This window comes from Branchiostoma lanceolatum, chromosome 14 (genome assembly GCF_035083965.1).
Source record: "Branchiostoma lanceolatum isolate klBraLanc5 chromosome 14, klBraLanc5.hap2, whole genome shotgun sequence".
Classification (NCBI taxonomy): Eukaryota; Metazoa; Chordata; class Leptocardii; order Amphioxiformes; family Branchiostomatidae; genus Branchiostoma; species Branchiostoma lanceolatum.
Genome location: NC_089735.1, coordinates 2,863,943 through 2,885,078, shown reverse-complemented (window position 1 = coordinate 2,885,078; position 21,136 = coordinate 2,863,943). Strand labels below are relative to the sequence as shown.

At 40.6% G+C, this 21,136-nt stretch overlaps 1 protein-coding gene across 1 annotated transcript in view; it reads left to right on the top strand.

Annotated features, from left to right (window-relative positions):
- Positions 1 to 21,136, top strand: part of LOC136448669 (cadherin-23-like) — a 90,608-nt gene that overhangs the window by 67,252 nt on the left and 2,220 nt on the right. Inside the window, exons 55-73 of the mRNA XM_066448308.1 lie at positions 631 to 654; positions 1,751 to 1,931; positions 2,579 to 2,802; positions 3,481 to 3,681; positions 4,122 to 4,235; positions 4,947 to 5,076; positions 6,277 to 6,383; positions 7,946 to 8,090; positions 9,306 to 9,352; positions 9,746 to 9,976; positions 10,892 to 10,980; positions 12,060 to 12,143; positions 12,891 to 12,959; positions 13,760 to 13,826; positions 14,585 to 14,712; positions 15,890 to 15,930; positions 19,821 to 19,881; positions 20,595 to 20,627; positions 20,907 to 20,994. Of these exons, the coding sequence (XP_066304405.1) occupies positions 631 to 654; positions 1,751 to 1,931; positions 2,579 to 2,802; positions 3,481 to 3,681; positions 4,122 to 4,235; positions 4,947 to 5,076; positions 6,277 to 6,383; positions 7,946 to 8,090; positions 9,306 to 9,352; positions 9,746 to 9,976; positions 10,892 to 10,980; positions 12,060 to 12,143; positions 12,891 to 12,959; positions 13,760 to 13,826; positions 14,585 to 14,712; positions 15,890 to 15,930; positions 19,821 to 19,881; positions 20,595 to 20,627; positions 20,907 to 20,994 (2,064 nt within the window). The remainder of the gene's footprint in view (positions 1 to 630; positions 655 to 1,750; positions 1,932 to 2,578; positions 2,803 to 3,480; positions 3,682 to 4,121; positions 4,236 to 4,946; positions 5,077 to 6,276; positions 6,384 to 7,945; positions 8,091 to 9,305; positions 9,353 to 9,745; positions 9,977 to 10,891; positions 10,981 to 12,059; positions 12,144 to 12,890; positions 12,960 to 13,759; positions 13,827 to 14,584; positions 14,713 to 15,889; positions 15,931 to 19,820; positions 19,882 to 20,594; positions 20,628 to 20,906; positions 20,995 to 21,136) is intronic.

Sequence of the window (21,136 nt, the reverse complement as noted above, 5' to 3'; positions counted from 1 at the left end):
TCGTTGTCACAAAGTCAGGGGTGCCTAAGATACTTACTTGTGCACCTTTATTTTTAGGTTAGTTGCACCAGTGCACCTATTTCTAAAAATGAAATTCGAGCCCTGTTATATGAATTCGTCTTAAAATTTGTCTGTACATTTAGGGTCTCATTCATGAGTTTTTTTGCCCCATAGGCTTACATGTTATAATTCGTGTTTTACATGGGCGCGTTCGTAATGAAGATATAGAAAATGTGCCAATGTTATTCATTCTTTGTTGAGAACATTTACCCTAGATCATGTGAAAAATTGCCAACATTTTCACTACATACAATCTCTGTTTATAGCAATAACAAACTGCACTTAGCTACTCCCCCCAAAAGGCACTTTCCAGCTGTAAGCGCATGACCGCATCATGTACGATGCCCGTCCGACCTCGCGCGCGGCTGCTGAACTTTGCCTGCTAATTTCTTCAGATACAAACAAGCTTTCATCAGTTTGACGCTTGAATTCTTTTAGGGTACCCACTCGGAGTAATACATGAATGAGACCTTAGGCACCCCCGAAAGTGCTTGCAAGTAGAGTAGTTCTGCTCCATGGCTTCTCACTGTGCTTGACCCTGTCTTTCACACTTCCCCACCTTCCGCATAGCTTCTTCCATGGAAGTCAACTCAGGTAATATGGGGACAAGTATACCGTCCATCATTTTTCTATTGCCGCACCACTTGTTTATCGCTGGTTCTCATTTAAATGTACACATTTTGTAATCTCTGTTACCGTTAGAAGTAAAACGTTCCTGACATTAAGATATGCCACATATAAGGTACCAAACTGCCGTTTTTAAAAGCTAGAAAAGCTTTAAGTCGTCATAAAAACTACAGTTTGACATCTTATATGTGGCATATCCTAATGCCAGGAACGTCTTATTTAAATTGGTAATGGAGATTACAAAATGTGTACACTTAAATGAGAACGAGCATTATATACTTTCCACTACCTTCTTCTAGACAACATAACATAGTATCTCTTCCAATAGAGATTGAAGAAATTGATGGTTTTGACCAAATAGAAGAAATCAATGGATGAATTTGTGAGTAGCATGACTGCATCTCCATTCTCCACAGTGCACATCTGTCGTCTTTGCATTATTCCTTTTAGAAAAACTGCACTTATTTCTATAATTGTTGACATCCCTAATCAATGTCAGTGTGAAATAATCCAATCTCGGAATTGTACTTATATATATGTTGCTTGCAAAATAGTGTTGAACAAAACTTCTCAAAACCTTATAAGTTATAGAAAGCACACTGGAGGTAACTGTTACATAAGGCCTGGGAAAAGAAAGTTTTGTTTCTGATTACCCGACCGACCCTAGCAAAAAGTCTCCTGACCCAAGCCAAGGGATGGAAACAGACCCACCAAACTTAGGTCCCCTTTATGTTAACATCCTGTTATGTTGACAGCCGAAATATAAAGAAAAAAGAGAAGACAATCCCTATCTAACGACCCTAATTTTTTCAGGACCGTAATTAGAAACACAACATTAATGTTCCTAGGCCTTAGAACATTTTAAAGTTTCCTTCATTTTTTTTCAAAGTTTTCTTTCCCCCTCTCCCCAAAATATTTATCACTGGTACCATTGCTGACGTAAACGACATCGCCTCGGTGTTTGATGAGAAGGATTAAATGTTTCAAGGCCTTAGAACATGTTGAAGTTTCCTTCGAGTTGCATCATTTTTTTGAAATTTTTCCTTTCCCCTCTCTCCCCAAGATGTTAATCACCATTGCTGATGTAAACGACATCGCCCCGGTGTTTGATGAGAGGGAGTACGCTCGGCCTATCCTGGAAAACGAACCAGTAGGAACGTCGATCCTCTATGTGCATGCCGAGGATGGTGACCTTGGAAACAACTCAAGGTTATCCTATTCTATCGCAGAAGGAAACATTGACAGTAAGTATATGTAGGTTGCGTGCATTTTGATAATGCTGATATTTTCATCATTAACATGTTTTCAGCTAAAAACCTTTAACCTGTGTTAATTTCAACTAAAAACAGAAATCCTACTATTCAATGAATGTGCTTTACATTCAATGTAAGTAAGTGTGAATGTATTCTGCATCCAATGTATGTATTCCACATCCAATGGCTGTATTCCATATTCAATAAATGTATTCCACATTCAATGAATGTATTCAACATTATACATCTCTGAAATATAATGAATGTCTTTACTTCAAACACAATGTGATTCTTGATACTTGTTTACCCAATGAAAGTAATGTAAATGTTAAAATTTTTGCGGTCATGTCCTGTTTTGACGGTGACGTCTTCACCAGAAACTAAAAAAAGCTGCTATAATGCTTGTTCTGTCGTCTGCCTCCCACCCCTTTGTTCATAATTGATCCTACCGCGACCTTAGAACCACCTCGAAAACATCATTTCTCCCTGCTGCAAAACTAAATCCCTTCAAACTTTTACAGTGTGATTCATAATGGAGATATTCTACTAGAGATTCAATATAATTATCTTTCACAATCAAACAAACATGTATTGTAGATTACACACTTTATAACTGTCCAACAATGGGTCTTCTCCAGATGCCTTCAGAATCGACGAGGAGTCCGGATTGGTCATGGTGAACACCATACTGAGTGAGAAAGCTCGGATGATCAATGAATACCGGCTGGAAGTGGTAGCCACGGACCACGGTACCCCCCCTCTGGAAGGCAGGACCCTGGTGCTACTGACTGTGGTGGATGTAAATGACAAGAAGCCGAGGTTCATCAGGCCAAAGAGGAATATGACTGTGTCCATACCAGAGGTATTGTTTATTTGCTTGCACTTAAAATAATAAATACCTTACGATGAAATAGAAGTGATATATAAAAGTGCAAGGGAGGCCAGCAGCTTATGCTTATGTAAAGGCTTCCCTTTATCAACTAATAACAATTTCAACAAATCAATGAAACAAAGGAACAAAGTGTGGATAATAAATGAAGCAATATAATTAGAAAACAGTACAATAAAGGATTTGCCATAGCTTGCCATGGGTAGTGATGCATGGGTATGAGTTGAATATGGAGTTTCTAGTCCAAGGTAAGGGCTTGTAGGCAACCCTTTTATCATGTGATATCAGGTGTGTTTACCTGTGTGGATGGTGTTCCGTATCAAGGACAGGTGTGATTACATGTGTGTGGATGGCATTCAGCACTAAGGACAGGCATGTTTGGGTGAGGATGGTGTTCAATGCCAGGGACTGGTGTGTTTACCTGTGTGGATGGTGTTCAGCACCTAGGACAGGTGTGTTTACCTGTTTGTGAATGGTATTCAACACCAGGGACAGGTGTGTTTACCTGTGTGTGGATGGTGTATACCTCATTTGGTTGTTGTATGTTGTAACATTTGTGAAATCAAGAGATGAATTAAGAAGAAAGTCTTACAGCCCAGCCGACAGTCTAAAGGTCCTAAACCCGCTGTCATCTTTCTTCCTTTGCTGCAGAATTCTCCCTCTGGACATTTTGTCTATCAAGCTTTTGCGGTGGATGAAGACACGGGAATAAACGGGATTGTTAGCTACGACTTCTTCATCCCCAACGGAAGGGAGCGGGGAGGGGACTGGGAGAAGTTCGCCATCGACCCGTTCACAGGAAACATCACCACGGTAGAGCCGTTAGACCGGGAACATCAGGCGGAATACACAGTGAGACTACGGGGTTCAATTATCCGTATGATACCCGCTATGTTAAAAGTTACATGTATGATTTAAAGAAGATGCTGACGGCTTGCAACCAAACAAACCCCTAGAAATGAACTCTGAACTGAACTGTACTCAGTATGGCAGTTGTAAATATTCAAATTAGTAACTTTTTTAGAAGACAGCAATATAACGGTTTATGCATGTAATTTGCAGATTGTTCACTCTGCATAAAGGAAAAATACAGCTGATATTTTGGGTCTTTTTATCAAAGACTTCCACACATGACTTTCTTTGAAAGATTGTGGTAATGTCTGCTTATTCTAATGCATTTCTTTACCTTTCTTCCCCAGCTTATAATAGTGATCACACATGAATTTCTTTGGCAGATTGTGGTAATGTCTGCTTATACTACGGTAATGCATTTCTTTACCTTTCTTCCCCAGCTTATAATAGTAGCCAGAGACCAGGGTCTTCCTGAGCCCTTCGAAGCAACTCGGCCCTTCCGAGTAGAAGTGGAGGATGTCAATGACAACGAGCCGGAATTTCCCAGGGATGTTGTGAGTTGTGCTTCATGACACATGGTCTATGACAAAGCGCTTGACTTTACTGACAAAAAAAGATAAAAGGAAAAAGGTACAACGTGGTGTCACACTGAAGTTGGTAAGAGTTGTCACTTGATCTTTCACAATAATCCGGCCTGGGAAAATAATTGTTGTGTTTCCTGTTAAAGATATATATTGTATACAAGCACAATCATATTGATATACTGAACAAAGAAGTAACGGTTACAGTGTTAACTACAAATTCCGACATCAACCGTTCGAAGATTATTTGCAACACTACTTGGATTCTATTTTGAATATTCAGATGTCAGATCCCAAATTTTATGTCCCTTGCTCGCGATCGACCAAAAAAGGCTAGGCTTTGCAGGTTTTTGCTTTAGGCCACACCAATCTAATTTCTTGGTTAACGGATTTCTATTTTACCCACACAAAAAAATTTTGAAACAAAAAATCATGAAAACAGAAGGCTGGGCCAGCCTTCTGTTTTCATGATTTTTTTTTTCTAAATTTTTTTTTTTTGGAAAATAAAAATCCGTTAACCAAAAAATCAAATTGGTGTGGCCTAAGGGTTGGTCAGGTAACCGGAAACACAACATTTTTTCATAGGCCTAGTAAGCATTGTTATTGGTAAATAATGTTAGTTGGTCTCATACTGTAGTTTGTAAAGGAATGCTTCCGTGGTCTCAAACTGTATTGTCCCCCCAGTCAGGCCTGGTGTACATGCAGACCCTGTCTGTACCAGAACATGCCGAGGTCGGGACAGAGGTCGGGAAGGTCACAGAGGCCATAGACAAAGACGAGGGAGAAAATGCCATTGTCTTCTACTACATCACAGGTTGTAGGCTTACTCAGATTCAGATTCAGGTTTATTTCTCATGACCTTGCATGTGACAATTTCATAGAAATATGCACATGAAATGCGTCATATTTTACAAAGCGCTAGTAATTTGTAAAATTCGCTATGTGAAAATTGTCTAAAACATTACGAGTTTAAAATAACATTGCTCGAACAGATTAAAGTAAGGCGCCAATCCAAGTTTCCCTTATACATAAAACTTTAACAACTTGACAGTTCGAGCAGTTGAGATTACATTAGTGGCTCAATGTTCGTCCATAGCACAGTACAGTAAAAACTGTGGTATCAACAGTCAGTGTGGTAGAGCAGTTTTAATGCTCGGGGAATAATGGAGAGTTCATGTTTCAAACATGGTCTTTACTTGAAAGTCCATCTGGGTTGGTAGAAGTCACTCTGAATCAAAGGTAAACTGCAAATTGCCAGCACAAAATTGGACTTACCCAAATTTTTGACTGATCAGCTCCAGTCTTTGTCAAGGAATGAGCAATCCGCTGCTTCTATGACGTATTGTTATGCAGATAGAACACATGCCCATTCATTGCATGTCATTAGTTGTAGCATCTGTTGTTATCATATGAATGAGATATTTACTCATACAAGTTTCATACACCTAACACCGTAGTTGGTAAACATTCTTAGTTGGTCTTATACTGCAGTTTGTAAAAGAATGCTTTCTCGGTCTACTACTGTAAATGCATTTAAATTTTCACGGTAGCCTCTTCGCTGCAAATTCAAAACCACCACAAAAAAGAGATGCTGTTTATTTTACAACTGTAGAAAGCTGTGGATGTAGTGTAGAGGTCTGCACACTCTGCCCCTCACAACATCTGGTCCAAATTCCGTGGAGCCAGCGGCCCGAGTTCGTGCCCGGGCCTGGACATGACTGGAAAAGATGCGCATCGTCCTATTGGATGGGGACGTAAAGACGGCGGCCCCGTGTATGAGGGAGCTTTAGGGTGTCAAACCTCTGCACGTAAAAGAACCCAACACACTTATCGAGAAGAGTAGGGGTGACCCGGTGTGCTTGGCCAAAAAACGCGCACCGTAGCAAAGCCGCATTGCACTACCACTAGCTACTTGAAAAAGCATCATGCTTCACCTCAATTGAAGATGACTCCTTTACCTTACTTTTACTTGTTGTAAGCTGTGTTAACCTCTATTTTCCATCTCATGCCTTAGGAGGAAATGAAGGGAAGTTCTTCCTGCTTGACAAAGAGACAGGGATTCTGTCTGTGCACAGAGACCTGGACAGGGAGACCAAACCTGTTCATACACTACTCATCAAGGTACAGGAATCTTACGCTACACGGTTGTCTTACCTCTGCTTGCCTCTGTTTTGTGTCTGTGATACTATTGGCCCTGTCCCTAGTGCTAAATGACATTCACACTGATACTGCCATCCCAGTCCCTGGTACAGGGAGACCAAACCTGTTCATACACTACTCATCAAGGTACAGGAATCTTACGTTGATGAAAGTTAGACATCCAGGTAGTAAGATACGCCAAAAATAATTACCCAAGCAACTGGATACAATTTTGAAAAAGTCAGATGTTTCAGACAGCATCCACTGTCTTTCGTCAGTGACTAACAATAGGACTGAGAACACCAGGTTTTATACCAAAGCTAATTGAACTATAATGGCATAAAACATTGTCTTAAATTAATCTTCTTTTAAAGACTACTTCAAGACATCCTAAATTGTCTAAACCTCATTAACATATCTATTCAGAGTTTTGTTATAAAACCTGGTGTTCTCAGTCCGATCGTTAGTCACTGACGAAAGACAGTGGATGCTGTCTGAAACGTCTGACTGTTTCAAAATTTCATCCAGTTGCTTGAGTAATTATTTTTGGCGTACAGGAATCTTACACTACATGGTAATGTCTTACCTTTGCTTTGCCTCTGTTTTGTGTCTGTGATACTATTGGCCCTGTCCCTAGTGCTGAATGACATTCACACTGATACTGCCATCCCAGTCCCTGGTGCTGAATAACAAGTTAGAAGCAGAATTATACATTTGGGCTCATCATGTTGAAGTATGAAATGTTCACATAGTTTCTTCAAAGCAATAGTGCAAAATTTCTATATAAAAAGATAGAAAAAAAGTTAATGCATCCTTCCTCAGTATAAGAAAAGATATCCATGCCAAATGGTGCTTAATGACATTCACACTGATGCTGTTGTCCCTGTCCCTGGTGCTCAAAGTAGTTTCTGTCCCTGGTGCTGAATGACAGTCACACTGATACTGCCATCTCAGTCCCTGATACTGAATGACAGTCACACTAATACTGCCATCTCAGTCCCTGATACTGAATGACAGTCACACTGATACTGCCATCTCAGTCCCGGATACTGAATGACAGTCACACTGATACTGCCATCTCAGTCCCTGATACTGAATGACAGTCACACTGATACTGCCATCTCAGTCCCGGATACTGAATGACAGTCACACTGATACTGCCATCTCAGTCCCTGATACTGAATGACAGTCACACTGATACTGCCATCTCAGTCCCTGATACTGAATGACAGTCACATTGACAATACCATCCCTGTCCCTGGCGCTGAATGACAGTCACAATGACAAAACTATCCCTGTCTCTGGTGCTGAATGACAGTCACACTGATACTGCCATCTCAGTCCCTGATACTGAATGACAGTCACATTGACAATACCATCCCTGTCCCTGGTGCTGAAGGACATCCACATGAACACTGTTGTCCCAAATGGTGCTAGATAGAAATCGCACGGATGCTATTGTCCCTAACTTCAACTAAACGAGACAAAGGGGAAACTTGTGGGCTCTTCTAACTCTTATTTTTTGTTGTTCTGCCCTCCACTAGGCCAGCAGCGATGCAGATTACCAGGTACCCAGACAGAGGAGAAGGGTGATCGACGTGTCAGACTCCTCCTTACAACAGCTTGTGATCGAGGTGGAGGACATCAACGATCAGCCGCCCAGATTCACACGCAAACAGTACACCGCAGGTACGCTACACAAACAGTACACAAACAGTACACAAACACTACACAACAGGTACGACAGTACACTGCCGGTGCGACACGCTCTCTAGGTTCCAAATGTTTGTGCACTGCCTTTGATGCAAATGCTGTAGTTGTGTCTGCGTGGTGTAGATCCAGGTCTACACACTTTGCCATTCCCCACATCTGTGGAACCATGCAGTGGCCCGGAGTTTGTGCCTGGGTCTGGACACGGCTAGAAGAGTTGCATCCTCCTGGATCTTCCCTGAGAAAATTAAAAGGTCCATAAAGGGTGGCGTCTGTGTGGCATAGTGGCAGAGCATCCGGCTATGAACCAATGAGACCCAGGTTCAATCCCCAGGGGTATACCCAGACATGTCCGGACATGCACCCAGACATTGTGCCCTTGGGAAAGGCACTTAACACATATTTCCCATGTCCTAAGCACAGTACGACAGTAGTAACAGTAGGTTTTGGGTTGGCGTTAGGAAGGGCATCCAGCCGTAAAAAGACTTGCACTTGATGAGGAGTTCTGGGGCTCCCCCATTCATGTGCAAGCACGTCCAACCCCCATGTGATGGGGAATAAAAGACGTTAAATTGGATAGAGAGAGAGAGAGATAAGACATAACACCCTTAGAGACTATTTCCCGCATGTTGAGGGACAAATTTTGTGAAGTTTTTCCTCTATTACAAACTTATTCTCAAGCGAAAAGTTGATTTTTTCATGTGATGTAAGAAGGGAAACAGGGTTCACCCCAGAAAGAAACACCCCTACGTCAGTGCAGCTTCCTCGATCAAAGCATCTGGGGTCCAAATAACAGCATAAGTTAAAAGTTAAGTTAAAATCCTCCCACACCATTATTGATGTATAGGGCAGTGCCAATCTCCGTTTCATAGCCCTGGGCCACACTGTGGTGCAATCACTGCAGCAGGGGGCTAGTCCACTGGCAGTGAAGTGTGTTTAACTTCCATACTGTTTCAGAAGTATGTACCATTTTTATAAGGTCTTTGGTATGACTCAATGCGCCTCTTGTCCAGAGGTGTCCTATCTGGGGCTTGAACCCCAGTCCTTCTGGTCCAAGTAATTTGAACCAGATGTGGTGAGAGACAGAAGCGCAGACCACTACACCACAGGGACACCCCAAATAACAGCATAGGCTCTAACTATTCTAGCTAGAACACTGGATTTAGGATCATTGTTTACATTTTTTTCACCCAGGAGTTACTGTTGATGCAAAGTATGGATCCGAACTAATCCAGATTGAGGTAAGCAAAAGTCTCTAATAAATCATTACCTTTAGTTCTAATGATGAACATCACAAAATGGCAAACTATATCACTCTACTCTTAGAATTGAAGCTGTCTTAATGTGCTAACCAGTAGCATAGTGGTAAGGAAAATAGGATATGGGAGATTCTTTATACACAACCAGGTATTGATCTCACCTGCTAACGTTTCGATGTCTATCAGACACCTTCTTCAGAGCTTCTGACTGGAGTACTGCTTCGCACCGCTATAATACCTGGTTGTGTATAAAGACTCTCCCATATCCTATTTTCTACCAACCTGTAACTAAGAATTTTTTTAGAAATCTGTCAAAGTCGTCTTAACAATCCTTACACTTCCATGCAACAGACACAATGTCCTTTTGTTTTCCAGGCCATAGATGCAGACATAGGGAACAACAGTGTTGTGTACTACTACATAGAATCAACCACGTACATAGAACGGGGGAAACAACCAAAGCCAATGAAGAAGACTTTTCAGTTAGGAGTTCTGAGCGGAGTACTGACGACGAACGAACTGTTTGTGGACTACACCAAGGGATATTTTGAGCTGATTGTCAGGGCGGAGGACGATGCTAAACACACGGACAAATCGAAAATAGGGGTGAGTTCTATGTAAGGCCACACCAATTTAATTTCTTGGTTAACAGATTTTTCTTTTCCAAAGAAAAAAAAAATTTAGAAGAAAAAAAAATCATGAAAACAGAAGGCTGGGCCAGCCTTCTGTTTTCATGTTTTTTTTTCTAAAAATTTTTTTTTTTTGGAAAATAAAAATCTGTTAACCAAGAAATTAAATTGGTGTGGCTTAAGGCAATACTAATTTCAACATAGGGATTGACATCCTATGGGCACCCCAAAACTGATGCAATCGTGCCAAAAATGAATTGTTCAGGAAGGTTGAACAGATGACTGAACACACAGAACATGGTATATCAAACGCTAACATTTTACCGTCGAAAGTTAAACTGTAATTCACTGAAAATCATCAAGTTTTTGTAGGCTCGCAAAACTAAGGGGATCATCATATGCCGCAATTTTGCGCTGTTTTAAAATCCTAAAAGTATGAAGTTATTACGCAAATGTGCTAAACAATACTTAGTAAATGTCACTTGTCTACCATAAACATTTCAGCATTTTGTTTATTTCCATTTTTGGGCCCTAATATTGCTTTGATTGCCTTTAGGCCACACCAATTTAATTTCTTGGTTAACAGATTTTTATCTTTAATTTTAGCACACAAAAAAATCCTGAAAACAAAAGGCTGGGGTAAAAACTTGCACCTGACTCTGTTCACTCCCTGAAACTGTGTGCACCAAATTAAAAGCATTCCTTTGAGATTCTGTTTTTATGTTGTTTTTTCCAATCAAGCATTTTTTTTAATTGTTTTTTTTTATTCCGTTAACCAAGAAAATAAATTGGTGTGGCCTGAAGGGTGGGTGATTATTTTAGCTGAGAGGCTTTAGTGAGTGCTGCTGCTCTATATGCAAATGACCTGCTAACCTCATGTTCCCTTCTCCAGGTGTATGTGTTGCGGGATGAGCACAGGGTGAAGGTCGTCATCAACGACATACCTGACTACGTGCGGACATTCAGGGAGGAGTTCATTGCGTAAGAGTCGAGTTCTTGGGCCTTTGTTAAGAATTTAGTCTCAAGATTAATTAATCACTATAAGAAATCTCAACAGAATCGCTTAATACCACAATGTTGCATGCTTCAGATAGGTATGAACAGTAAGGCCGAGGCTATTGACAGGATGTTCCTGTCAATGAGAATTTTTTTGCACTATTGACAGGATGCTCAATAAGAATATTTTGGCACTAATATATTTACACTATAAATAGAAGATGCATTCTAATACATTGTACACTAGTTTAGTTCTCTATAGATTGTACCATCACATGTGAATATTTACGATCAGCTACGAACAAGATAGGCATTCCTGTATAAGTTTACGCTTTTCTTTCTTCTGACTTCCCCTTTCCTCTCATCTAATACACGTTTAAGCCACACCAATTTAATTTCTTGGTTAACAGAATTTTATATTCAATTTTAGCAACAAAAAATCCTGAAAACAGAAGGCTGGGGTGAAAACTTGCACCTGACCCTGTTCACTCCCTGAAACTGTGTGCACCGAAGTAAAAACATTCCTGTCAGGTTCTGTTGTCATGTTGTTTTTCCAATCTAGCATTTTTTTAATCTTCTTTTTTTATTCCATTAACCAAGAAAATCAATTGGTGTGGCCTTACTAACTTCTGTATTTCCTCATGTATCTCACAACAGCCAGCTGAGTCAGATCACGTAAGTGGAACTTGTACATTCTTTCTTTTCTTTGAATTCTTTTAAAATTCTTTAGAAAATAAAATATAAACATTTTTAAATTCATTTTGCAAAATAAGAAATAAACACAGTAATAATACAGTAAGACAACACATATACCACGGATCCAAAGCAACTTGTACATTCTTTAGCCAATTGTTTTTCTTACATGTTGCCTATTCCTTGCTTTCTTGTCTTTGTTTGGATTCTGTCTCGTAAAGTTCAAAGACTTGTCTTCTTAACATTTCTTTTGAGCTTCAGTATTCATAGGAGCATACAAGCTATAACCACAAGGACTATGTACGACACTGGTTGACTCTGGGTGTGAGAATGCATTTTTGCCATATCTAACATGTGTTTCTTTGCGACAGGTTTGCCTCTAACATCACAGGAGCAGTGGTGAACATGGATGATATACAGTACCACGTGGAGGAGGGGGAGATAGACTTCACAAAGTCAGTTCCTTTGGACAGTAATGCTTACTCTTGTAAGGCCCCCATTCCACTAGATGGTGATCGCGCTGCGCTCTCACTGAGTTCTAAATCAGATTTGTGTAACCCTTGACTTCATAATTGGAAATCATGGAAAAATGTAAAAGTATGAATGCAACAAACACACAAAGCGTAAAAAGATTCATTATTTATCTATCGAATTCGTTGAACGCTCTGTTAGATTTTAGGTCACGGAGAGCATGCGGCGAGAGTGCCGTCCTAGTGGAATAGGGGTATAAGCTAGATAACACTTAGTCGAACATCAACATTTCTAGCCTCTATCCAGGTGCTTGACTAACTGTTGTCTTGCGTATCTTGGTATCATTCACACTGACATTGTTGTCCCTGCCCCTGAATGACATTCACACTGACACTGTTTTTCCTGTGTCTGGTGCTGAATGACATTTACACTGATACTGACATCCCTGTCCCTGGTGCTGAATGGCATTCACACTGACACTGTGGTCCCTGGTGCTGAATGACATTCACACTGATACTGTTATCCCTGTCCCTGGTGCTGAATGACATTCACACTGACACTGTTGTCTCTGTCCCTGGTGCTGAATGACATTCACACTGATACTGCCATCCCTGTCCCTGGTGCTGAATGGCATTCACACTGACACTGTTGTCCCTGTCCCTAGTGCTGAATGACATTCACATGATTGCTGTTGTCCCTGGTTCTGAAAGACATTGTTGTTCATATTGCAGGACTGACATGCTGATTCATGTGGTGAACACAAAAACAAACAAGATCATGGATGTGGACAACGTCATCACGTAAGACAGACACATTCTATTCATATAGTAGATGGATAAAAGAAAATTGCCCTTGAATGTTTGTCAAATGCAACACAGATAATAATTGAAATATTCAATGATATTAAGGGCTACATCCAATGTTATGCTACATCCTAAAATGTGCATTGTGCTAGTTTTGTTGTGTTTGGCTTCTTCTTTTTAGGCAGTGGAATACAAATTTACCCCCTTCTTCTATAATTTGTAGGTTCTTTGATTTTAATAGTAGAAGTATATGAATGAATAAAGATCTTTATTGTCCATAGATTTATATACAGGTAACAGCAAAGTAATAGATAACAGATAAATGTATACCTTTTTAAGTTAATACAAGAAGTACTATCTACTAGGCGAATTTCATTGTGATGGTGAAGATGTAAGAACAAATATGATTAGTTAATCAAACGTTTGTTAAAACTAACCAGAAAATTAACCAAATATCGGGATTGAATCAGACTGTTATTTTAAATCCGAAAATAATTTCATCAGGTTGGTAGTAAAATAGGATATGGGAGATTCTTTATACACAACCAGGTATGGATCTCACCTGCTAACGTTTCGATGTCTATCAGACACCTTCTTCAGAGCTTCTGACTGGAGTTCTGCCACCTACATCGGCTACTTATGGCGGTGAGAAGCAGTACTCCAGTCAGAAGCTCTGAAGAAGGTGTCTGACAGACACCGAAATGTTAGCAGGTGAGATCAATACCTGGTTGTGTATAAAGAGTCTCCCATATCCTGTTTTTTTATATGTTTTGACACATGCGTTTTTCCCCATCTAGGACCATTGATGAAAACTATGACAGCCTGGAGAGGCTTTTCAAGGACTTCAACGTGATAGAGGTTTTAGTAAGTAGTTGGTAACATTCTTTGTTCAAAATTGCAACAATATAATACACAGTGGAATGCCAGGCAGACAAGCTGATGTTGCAGACCACTCAACATTACAATTACACTGAAAACGACAATAAGACACTAAGGCAATACATAGCATAATACAACATATACAATGAATGATACAATATAAGTAGTTAGTAGTAAACACTGTTAGGCTAAGTATGTATATTCAGTATTTCTTCTTTGCACAAAGGTTCATTTCTTGCTCTTCAAACAGTCAGCACTAATGGAAAATAATTATATCATTCTAATATACCATTTGAACATGATTTGTAGCACTCACAGAGACCTGTATTAATGTCTCGTGCTCCAAAATGTGATATAGTCCTACTGCACTACTATAATCAAGTTCAGCTTCAGACCTGCAGGTCCAGCTGGACCATACCTGAACCTAAATTTTCCCATGTGGGTCGTGTGGCGTTACAGCAGGGTGTTTGGTCCAGAACCCAGAGGTCCTGGGGTCTTTTTATAAATATAGATTGGCATTGAATTTTTCTTTTTATTTGAGTTGAATGTGTGGTAGTTGCGTGCCAATTTGTTGAAATTAGAGAGAACGCTTGTGACCCCAAAAGACACCCCTCCCAATAAGATGGTATGGCGACCCTGTGATGTCACAATTCAAGATGGCAGCCACCACACATGCCCACGGATCCAACAAAGGTTTTGCTACGCAGACCTGTAATTACAGTATTTCTAACTGTTGTCTGCAGCCGTTCGTGCCCCCGAGGACAGACAAGGACAACATCGACATTGTGCGGATCCTGCTGATCCTGATTGGGGTTGTCATCTTCTTTGGAGCCTGGATCTTCATCTGCCTCATGCTCAGATACAAGAGGCTGTGAGTAGAGTCTTTATGTGTCATTTTGACGCAAGGCCACACCAATTCATCTTGGTTTAATAACGGAATTTTAAAAAATTTAAAAAAATGCTAGATTGGAAAAACAACAGGAAAACAGAATCTCAGAGGAAAGTTTGTACTTTGGTGCACACAGTATCAGCAAGGAGGTCTATATAAAACCTCCTTGGTATCAGGGAGTGAACAGGGTCAGGTGCAAGTTTTCACCCCAGCCTTCTGTTTTCATGATTTTTTTTTGCAAAAATTTAAAATAAAAATCTGTTAACCAAGAAATTAGATTGGTGTGGCCTGAACAAAGATGTTTATTTATAACTTTATTTAGTCTTGGCATAACAAACCGTTCAACAAACAATTGGCACTACAGACCAACGCGACGAAGCCGGCTCACTTCTGGTTAGAGCATTCTCGACTTATCCTGTGGAAAAATGATCTGTTGCTTTTTATGTATGTCTAGGCCACACCAATTCAATTTGTTGCTTCTCGGATTTAGAAGAAAAAAAATTGGAGCGACAGGGCAAAAAAAGATAAAGATAAGATTTTTTGCAAATAGTCTGGGGTGAAGATAAGGGTTTACATAACATAAAGAATAAGAGCATTATTCAAATTTCAGCTTTGTATGGCTCATTTTATGCATATTTTGATCTGATAAAAATTACCTTTTGCCATGTAATATATGGATTGAGTTCATGAGATGGAAGATGGCAAGATAAAGACAGATGGCAGGGAGGTAAACTTGATCTGACTTTATTTACTCCCTGAAATACCTTGGAATCCAGAGCATATGTACCGGCCCGCGCTCCGAATTCTCCGGGCCTACCCTTCCGCTCTCCCCGAAGATCTAACCCGCCCCACTATCCGCTAACCACCCAATTTCTGCAGCCGTACCGGAGCGGAGCTTGTTTGGCTTGGGGGAAGTGGGGCGGGGTACGTTGTCGGGCCAGCAGGAGGGTAGGTCCGGGGAAGCTCCGGGCACGGGCCGGTGCACATGTGTAGGTCCGGGGAAGCTCGGTACAATTGCTCTGGATTCCAGGGTATCCCTGAAACTGCAAACCTGATACCCGGTAGCTTGTGTTTACAGTAAGGGTTTGAAAATATGATAGATTAGAATTATATTACTAGACAGTACTCCATCCGTTGAGAATCTCTTTGTTGCCTTTAGGTACAAACGGAATGTGCGAGCAGCAATTGCAGGGAGTATAGGTAAGCTGAAGAAGAAATAACAGAACCTTTTTGTGGCATGATTATGCTGTATAGCATTTAGCACTCTATGTTTGCAGCAATTGAACAATATGTCTTACACAGCAAGTTTATCATGGAAAAATTGAAATGCATGATTGTTTCTATACCAGAAATCGTTTTTTCTAGCTCTAAGAGTTAGACTAAGTGCACTTCACGTCTCTTTTTCGGTTCGATCTCATCAAATCATTTCCTTGGTTCTCTGACATATTTTCTGAGTACGAATTCAACAAGGTCACATACCAGGGGGCCCAAAATCGACCTTGAATTTCGGCTTCACAACACCCGCCCACATACCAAATATCATTGTAATCCATCAAGAGGCTCTTGAGTTATGCTGACTAGAGTAGTGCGGAAACACAAACAGACAGACAAACAGACAGACAGACACACCCAAAACTATATCTCCATTTTTCATTTCTCTTGTTATAAGAGGGTATTTAGATCTGAATCTATCTGAATTATATAAATGCACTCATTGACACTGTGAGTTTCCCAGGCAGACCCCATCAGATCTCTCCTTCTCTTTTGTTTGTTTGTTTGTGCCTTTATTTACACTCGAAATTGCTCTATCTGGCCATTAAGGCCAGGTTTCATAGAGGTCTAGTTTGCACAGTTTACAGGGTTAAATTCTTTGCAATCTCCTTGTTTTTCTTAATCTGTCTCTCCTTCTGAACATCTGTCACCTTCTTCAAGGCAATTCTGACTAGTTATAGTAGGATTGGTCAGTCGACCAATCGTAGGGAATTACGCTGAGGAAGCGACCTACGACCTCCGCTCGTGCCACCTTCATAATAGCGACACCCGCCGTCCGTACGGCTGGGCTCGCCTCCCGCTCAATCTTATTCACATTGCAATACAGCACAGGTGTTGCTGCTTATACATATTAATGAGATGCAAATGCAAAATATCTGCATATGTACAATAACAGGTTGCGTAAAAAGAGTCTTTTTATTCAGTGACTTACCAACCTGATGAAACTATTCACGGATGTTCACGGATCGAATTTTCGACGACCACTGTCGCCTTCTTCAGGATCAAGAAGGCGACAGTGGTCGTCGAAAATTCGATCCGTGAATATCTTAGTGTTGGAAGAAAGTTTAGCATTGTATTATGATTACTACCAACAAAAATGAGCTTTCATTATTTTCACGGATGTGTCTCCTTCTGTCTCTTCCTGTCTGTGCCCCCCCCCCCAGCTGGTGCTCAAGTCATACAGAACCCCAACCCTGCCGCCACCCCTGTCGCGAGTCACCAGGAGACAGCACACCCAGGGGGTGGGGCGGGGGGCGCACCCCCACCCACGGGAGGAGTGGCCGACCCACGGTTCTCTCAAATGATGGGTGAATATCTCTGTCTTCTCTTCCTACTTGTTCTTTTACTGTCCGCTCAACCTGTGTCCTGTAAACTGTTTCTTTTTCAATAGCTGGCCATGTTGACTCGATTATATGGAGGACATACTGTAAATTATATAAAGTAGCTGCAAAATGAGCAAATGTATGATTAAGTGAAGAAAAATAATCGGAAAACGGATTCTCATGTTGTAGAATGCCAAAGTCAATTCTAAAGTCAAAGAATAGGATGTATATAAAAGAACAAAAATTAAGAATCTATTGTTCGGTTTACCATACTCTGTGTGTTTTAAGTCATGTATCAAACCTTCCTGACCACTTAGAGCTTTCATAAGGAAGGCAAGCTTCTTCTTCAGACGGTTGCACCCGTCCAGGGGTGCCCCGAGGATGTCGTCCATATAATCAATTCAGTGTGGCCTTACGAGTAAAAAGGTTTATAGGAATTACGTAGAGAAATGTTAAAGCACCAGTTTTAAGATAGTGTTGGAGAGGAGGGTTTCATATATGAACGGTAGGCAGTAGTGATGGAAGTAGTGGACTTGTGCATATAGAGCATCGTCTGAAACTTGGTCCCTGTCTGAGAGAAGGAAAAGAAAACAGGCTTAGTTTCAAAATGTTTGTTTAAAAGATGACCTAAATTGGTGCCAACTTTTCCTTCACCACTAGTATTTTCTCCCTGATTCCTTTTCATAAACCGTGGACTATTCCCTAGTGACCCCCCCAGTTGTTAAAGGAAAAAAACCTGAAGCTTCCCCCCCCCCCCGAATAATGAAACTATGGACCAATTTTCTGTTTGTTTTCTCCTGCCCCCGTCTCCTACTGGATACCCAGGCTATATGGAACCCCCCTCTGCATATATGGATGGATATGAAGAAGGATGGTGCTGATGACCAACTTTACATAGCCAGCAAAAACAATGGTCGTGATGGCGTCTTCCAGACATCTGCCAAGGCATGTTTGCTACATGTTTATGTCTCCAGCCTAGGGCTGTCTCCAGCTTTAAATCTTTTTCCATCATTCTCCTTGTTTGGGAGCCAGTGTTGTTAATTTTCCTTGTTAAATTTGTCGTTTTAAGCTCGCGAAAATACATTTTCATCATTTTTTATGTTGCAAAGTTCAGATCTTTTTGACACGTGGGGTGAAATTTCTGTCTGTCCCAACTAGCGAATTTCCGTCCTGGGACGGAGGGACACTGGAGACAGCCCTGCTACAGTCGTTCCTTGCCTGTGTATTTTGGTGTGCTCTGAACTGTTTTCAGTTCAAAAGTAGAAGTTAGCACAATTTGCTGTTGAATCCTTCACGGAAAGTTGTGATTTTCAGTAATGGTGTTCTAAGAAGAACATCTTACGTAGAGCGTAATCGGCCGTTTTAATTTTACGTAGAGCGTTGCCGACCACTCCACAATTTAGCGTAGAGCGTAGGGGGTCTTTCTGAATTTAGCGTAAAGCGTAGGGAGGCTTTCTGAATTAAACATATTACGTAGCCGGCCCTCCGAATTTAGCGTAGAGCGTTTTCGGGAACAACCCCCAGCCCCCCACCCCCATGCAGGCCCTCTCTTAGGAGAGTAACAGGTGTTCAACAGTACCATTGTTGTGCGCATGTACCCATCTGAGACCCTTAGGGGCTCACAATGCATGCCTTCTTCCTCAGCTTGGAGATGAGAATAATCATTAGACTGAGAATCGTCTGATGAGATGCTCTGTATTCCATGCTTGAGGATTAAATTTATGATGATAGCATGATTAGTAATGTTGATAAATACACTACCTGAAAATCTATCAACTTAAGTCAAAGCACATTTGTTAGTTTACTACTTTTTTAGTGCATTCTTCCTCGCTAAATTTGCGACAGATTGCAATTAGAGAGATTTTGTTATTGCTGGCTATGCAATGTAGGTACTAACATCGACAAAAGTATAAAAAAAGAAATTCAGTTTCCCAGAAAGAATTCACAGAAAGTGCTGTGTTACAGATTTTTTTTTAACTTGCTTCAAAGATCTGAATATTACATTATCATCAACTAAATAGAACTAGAACCTTTTGGCACCATTAGCGTAACACATGTAAAATACTGGATTATCTTTTTGTAGTTTCTTTTAATACAGACAGACACAAAATTGAATATTCATATCCTTGCACTATGATAATTTTTGGGGAGACAAAAGTGACACTATAGGGCTAAAATCAATGTAGAGGTCAACTACACCAGGCAACAGTTTGGTCCCTAACATCCCCTGTGATACAATTATTACATCAAAGTTGGAGAGGAAATTAAACTACCCACTCATACTATATTATGAGATACAAATGTTCAAAGTCTTCAGGGAAAATAATTTTCTTTCTTTCTTTATTCTTCATCATAATTCTATTCAAGTCTGATCTCTGTCATTTCTACCTTAATCTTCTATGGAGAGTGACTCCCTTTCATCGTACTATGTGCCTATTGATGTTCTTGTGTGAGACTGGTTGTACAATACTGTTAGTGTTCATAATGTTCCTACAGGTTCTGGAGTTGGTATGGAGATGTTTGATGTGCCAAACACAAACAAGTACTCGTTTGAAGGGTGAGTATCTGTATCCCTTATTCTATATAGCCGGTATAACCGCCCTTCGGCGTAACACACCAGCTTCGTATATAGCTTCGGCAGTACAATTGAAAACTGTCTTTCAAGATAGGTCTGCTACAATTGGCAAGAGATTGTGTGATTGATATTGCTTGAAACAGTGTATGGATAAGTGCATTCTACTTCAGCTAGCATTCGTTGCCGCACGAGTAGATCTCATTTAGGGACTTTGGCCGAGCGCACGCAATTTTTTTCTAAGTGTTTACGGTGCACAGAACGTCGGGGGGGGGGAGGTGTGGGTAGGGCCTGAACTACCGAAGGCGCTGAACCACTTAATGATGGTTCACTGCGTCGGCGTCCGAACTGGGTGGCTTACGGCCCAGACTGGTTGGACGTGGGCGTGCAATCTGAACTACCTCCAGACCGGTCTGAACTGTCCGGGGCGGGTTAATTCCTTTTTACAAAGGGATTGGGAAACTTCAATCTACAATGCATGCTGCTAGTTTCCACCATGGTGTTACACACTAACTTGTGATAATATTATAATTGTATTAGAAAGGATAAGAAAATTAACAAGCTTTAAGTTGGAAAGAATGTCTTTGGGACCTGCTTCTGAAAATCATTTTGTGAAAGACTAATTCTGAGTCAAGTTTGGAGAAGAAATATACTTTGAATATCACATCAATTTTATGTATTTTCCATTTTTATTTCAGGGCAAATCCCATATGGTTGGACCCTTACTACAGGTAAGATTTTATTCATACTACATGTATCCTTTTAGAGAGAAAACATTGAATTTTTCATACATCTCTCTCTTTCACTGTCGGTCAGTCTAGTTACAGACTACGACATAGTATTGTGCATAAAAAGTACACTTTCAAAAAAGCAGTTCCAAAAGTTCAAGTTTTCTTCTTTGAAGAAATTTTTCTGTGTTTAATTAAGAAGAAACAAGTAAAATAAGAAAAGTATCTACAGTTTTAATATCATTTAGTAACAAGTAACAAGTGGCATTTTGTTGTTTCCAGCCAATTTGCGGAGTTCCACGAGCCTACAGAGATTCCTGTGGTTCTGGAGGACGGATTCACCATCGAGGGAGACGAGTACGAAACACAGGTAGGCTGTCACGACATCTTGTTCTCTTCTTCCTCTTCTTCTTCTTCTGTGTATATGAATAAGTGACCTCAATAAGCTAAAGATGCTAGCACTGGGGAGGGGGGGGGGGGCTTGAGTACAACTCTTTGAAGGCAGGTGTATA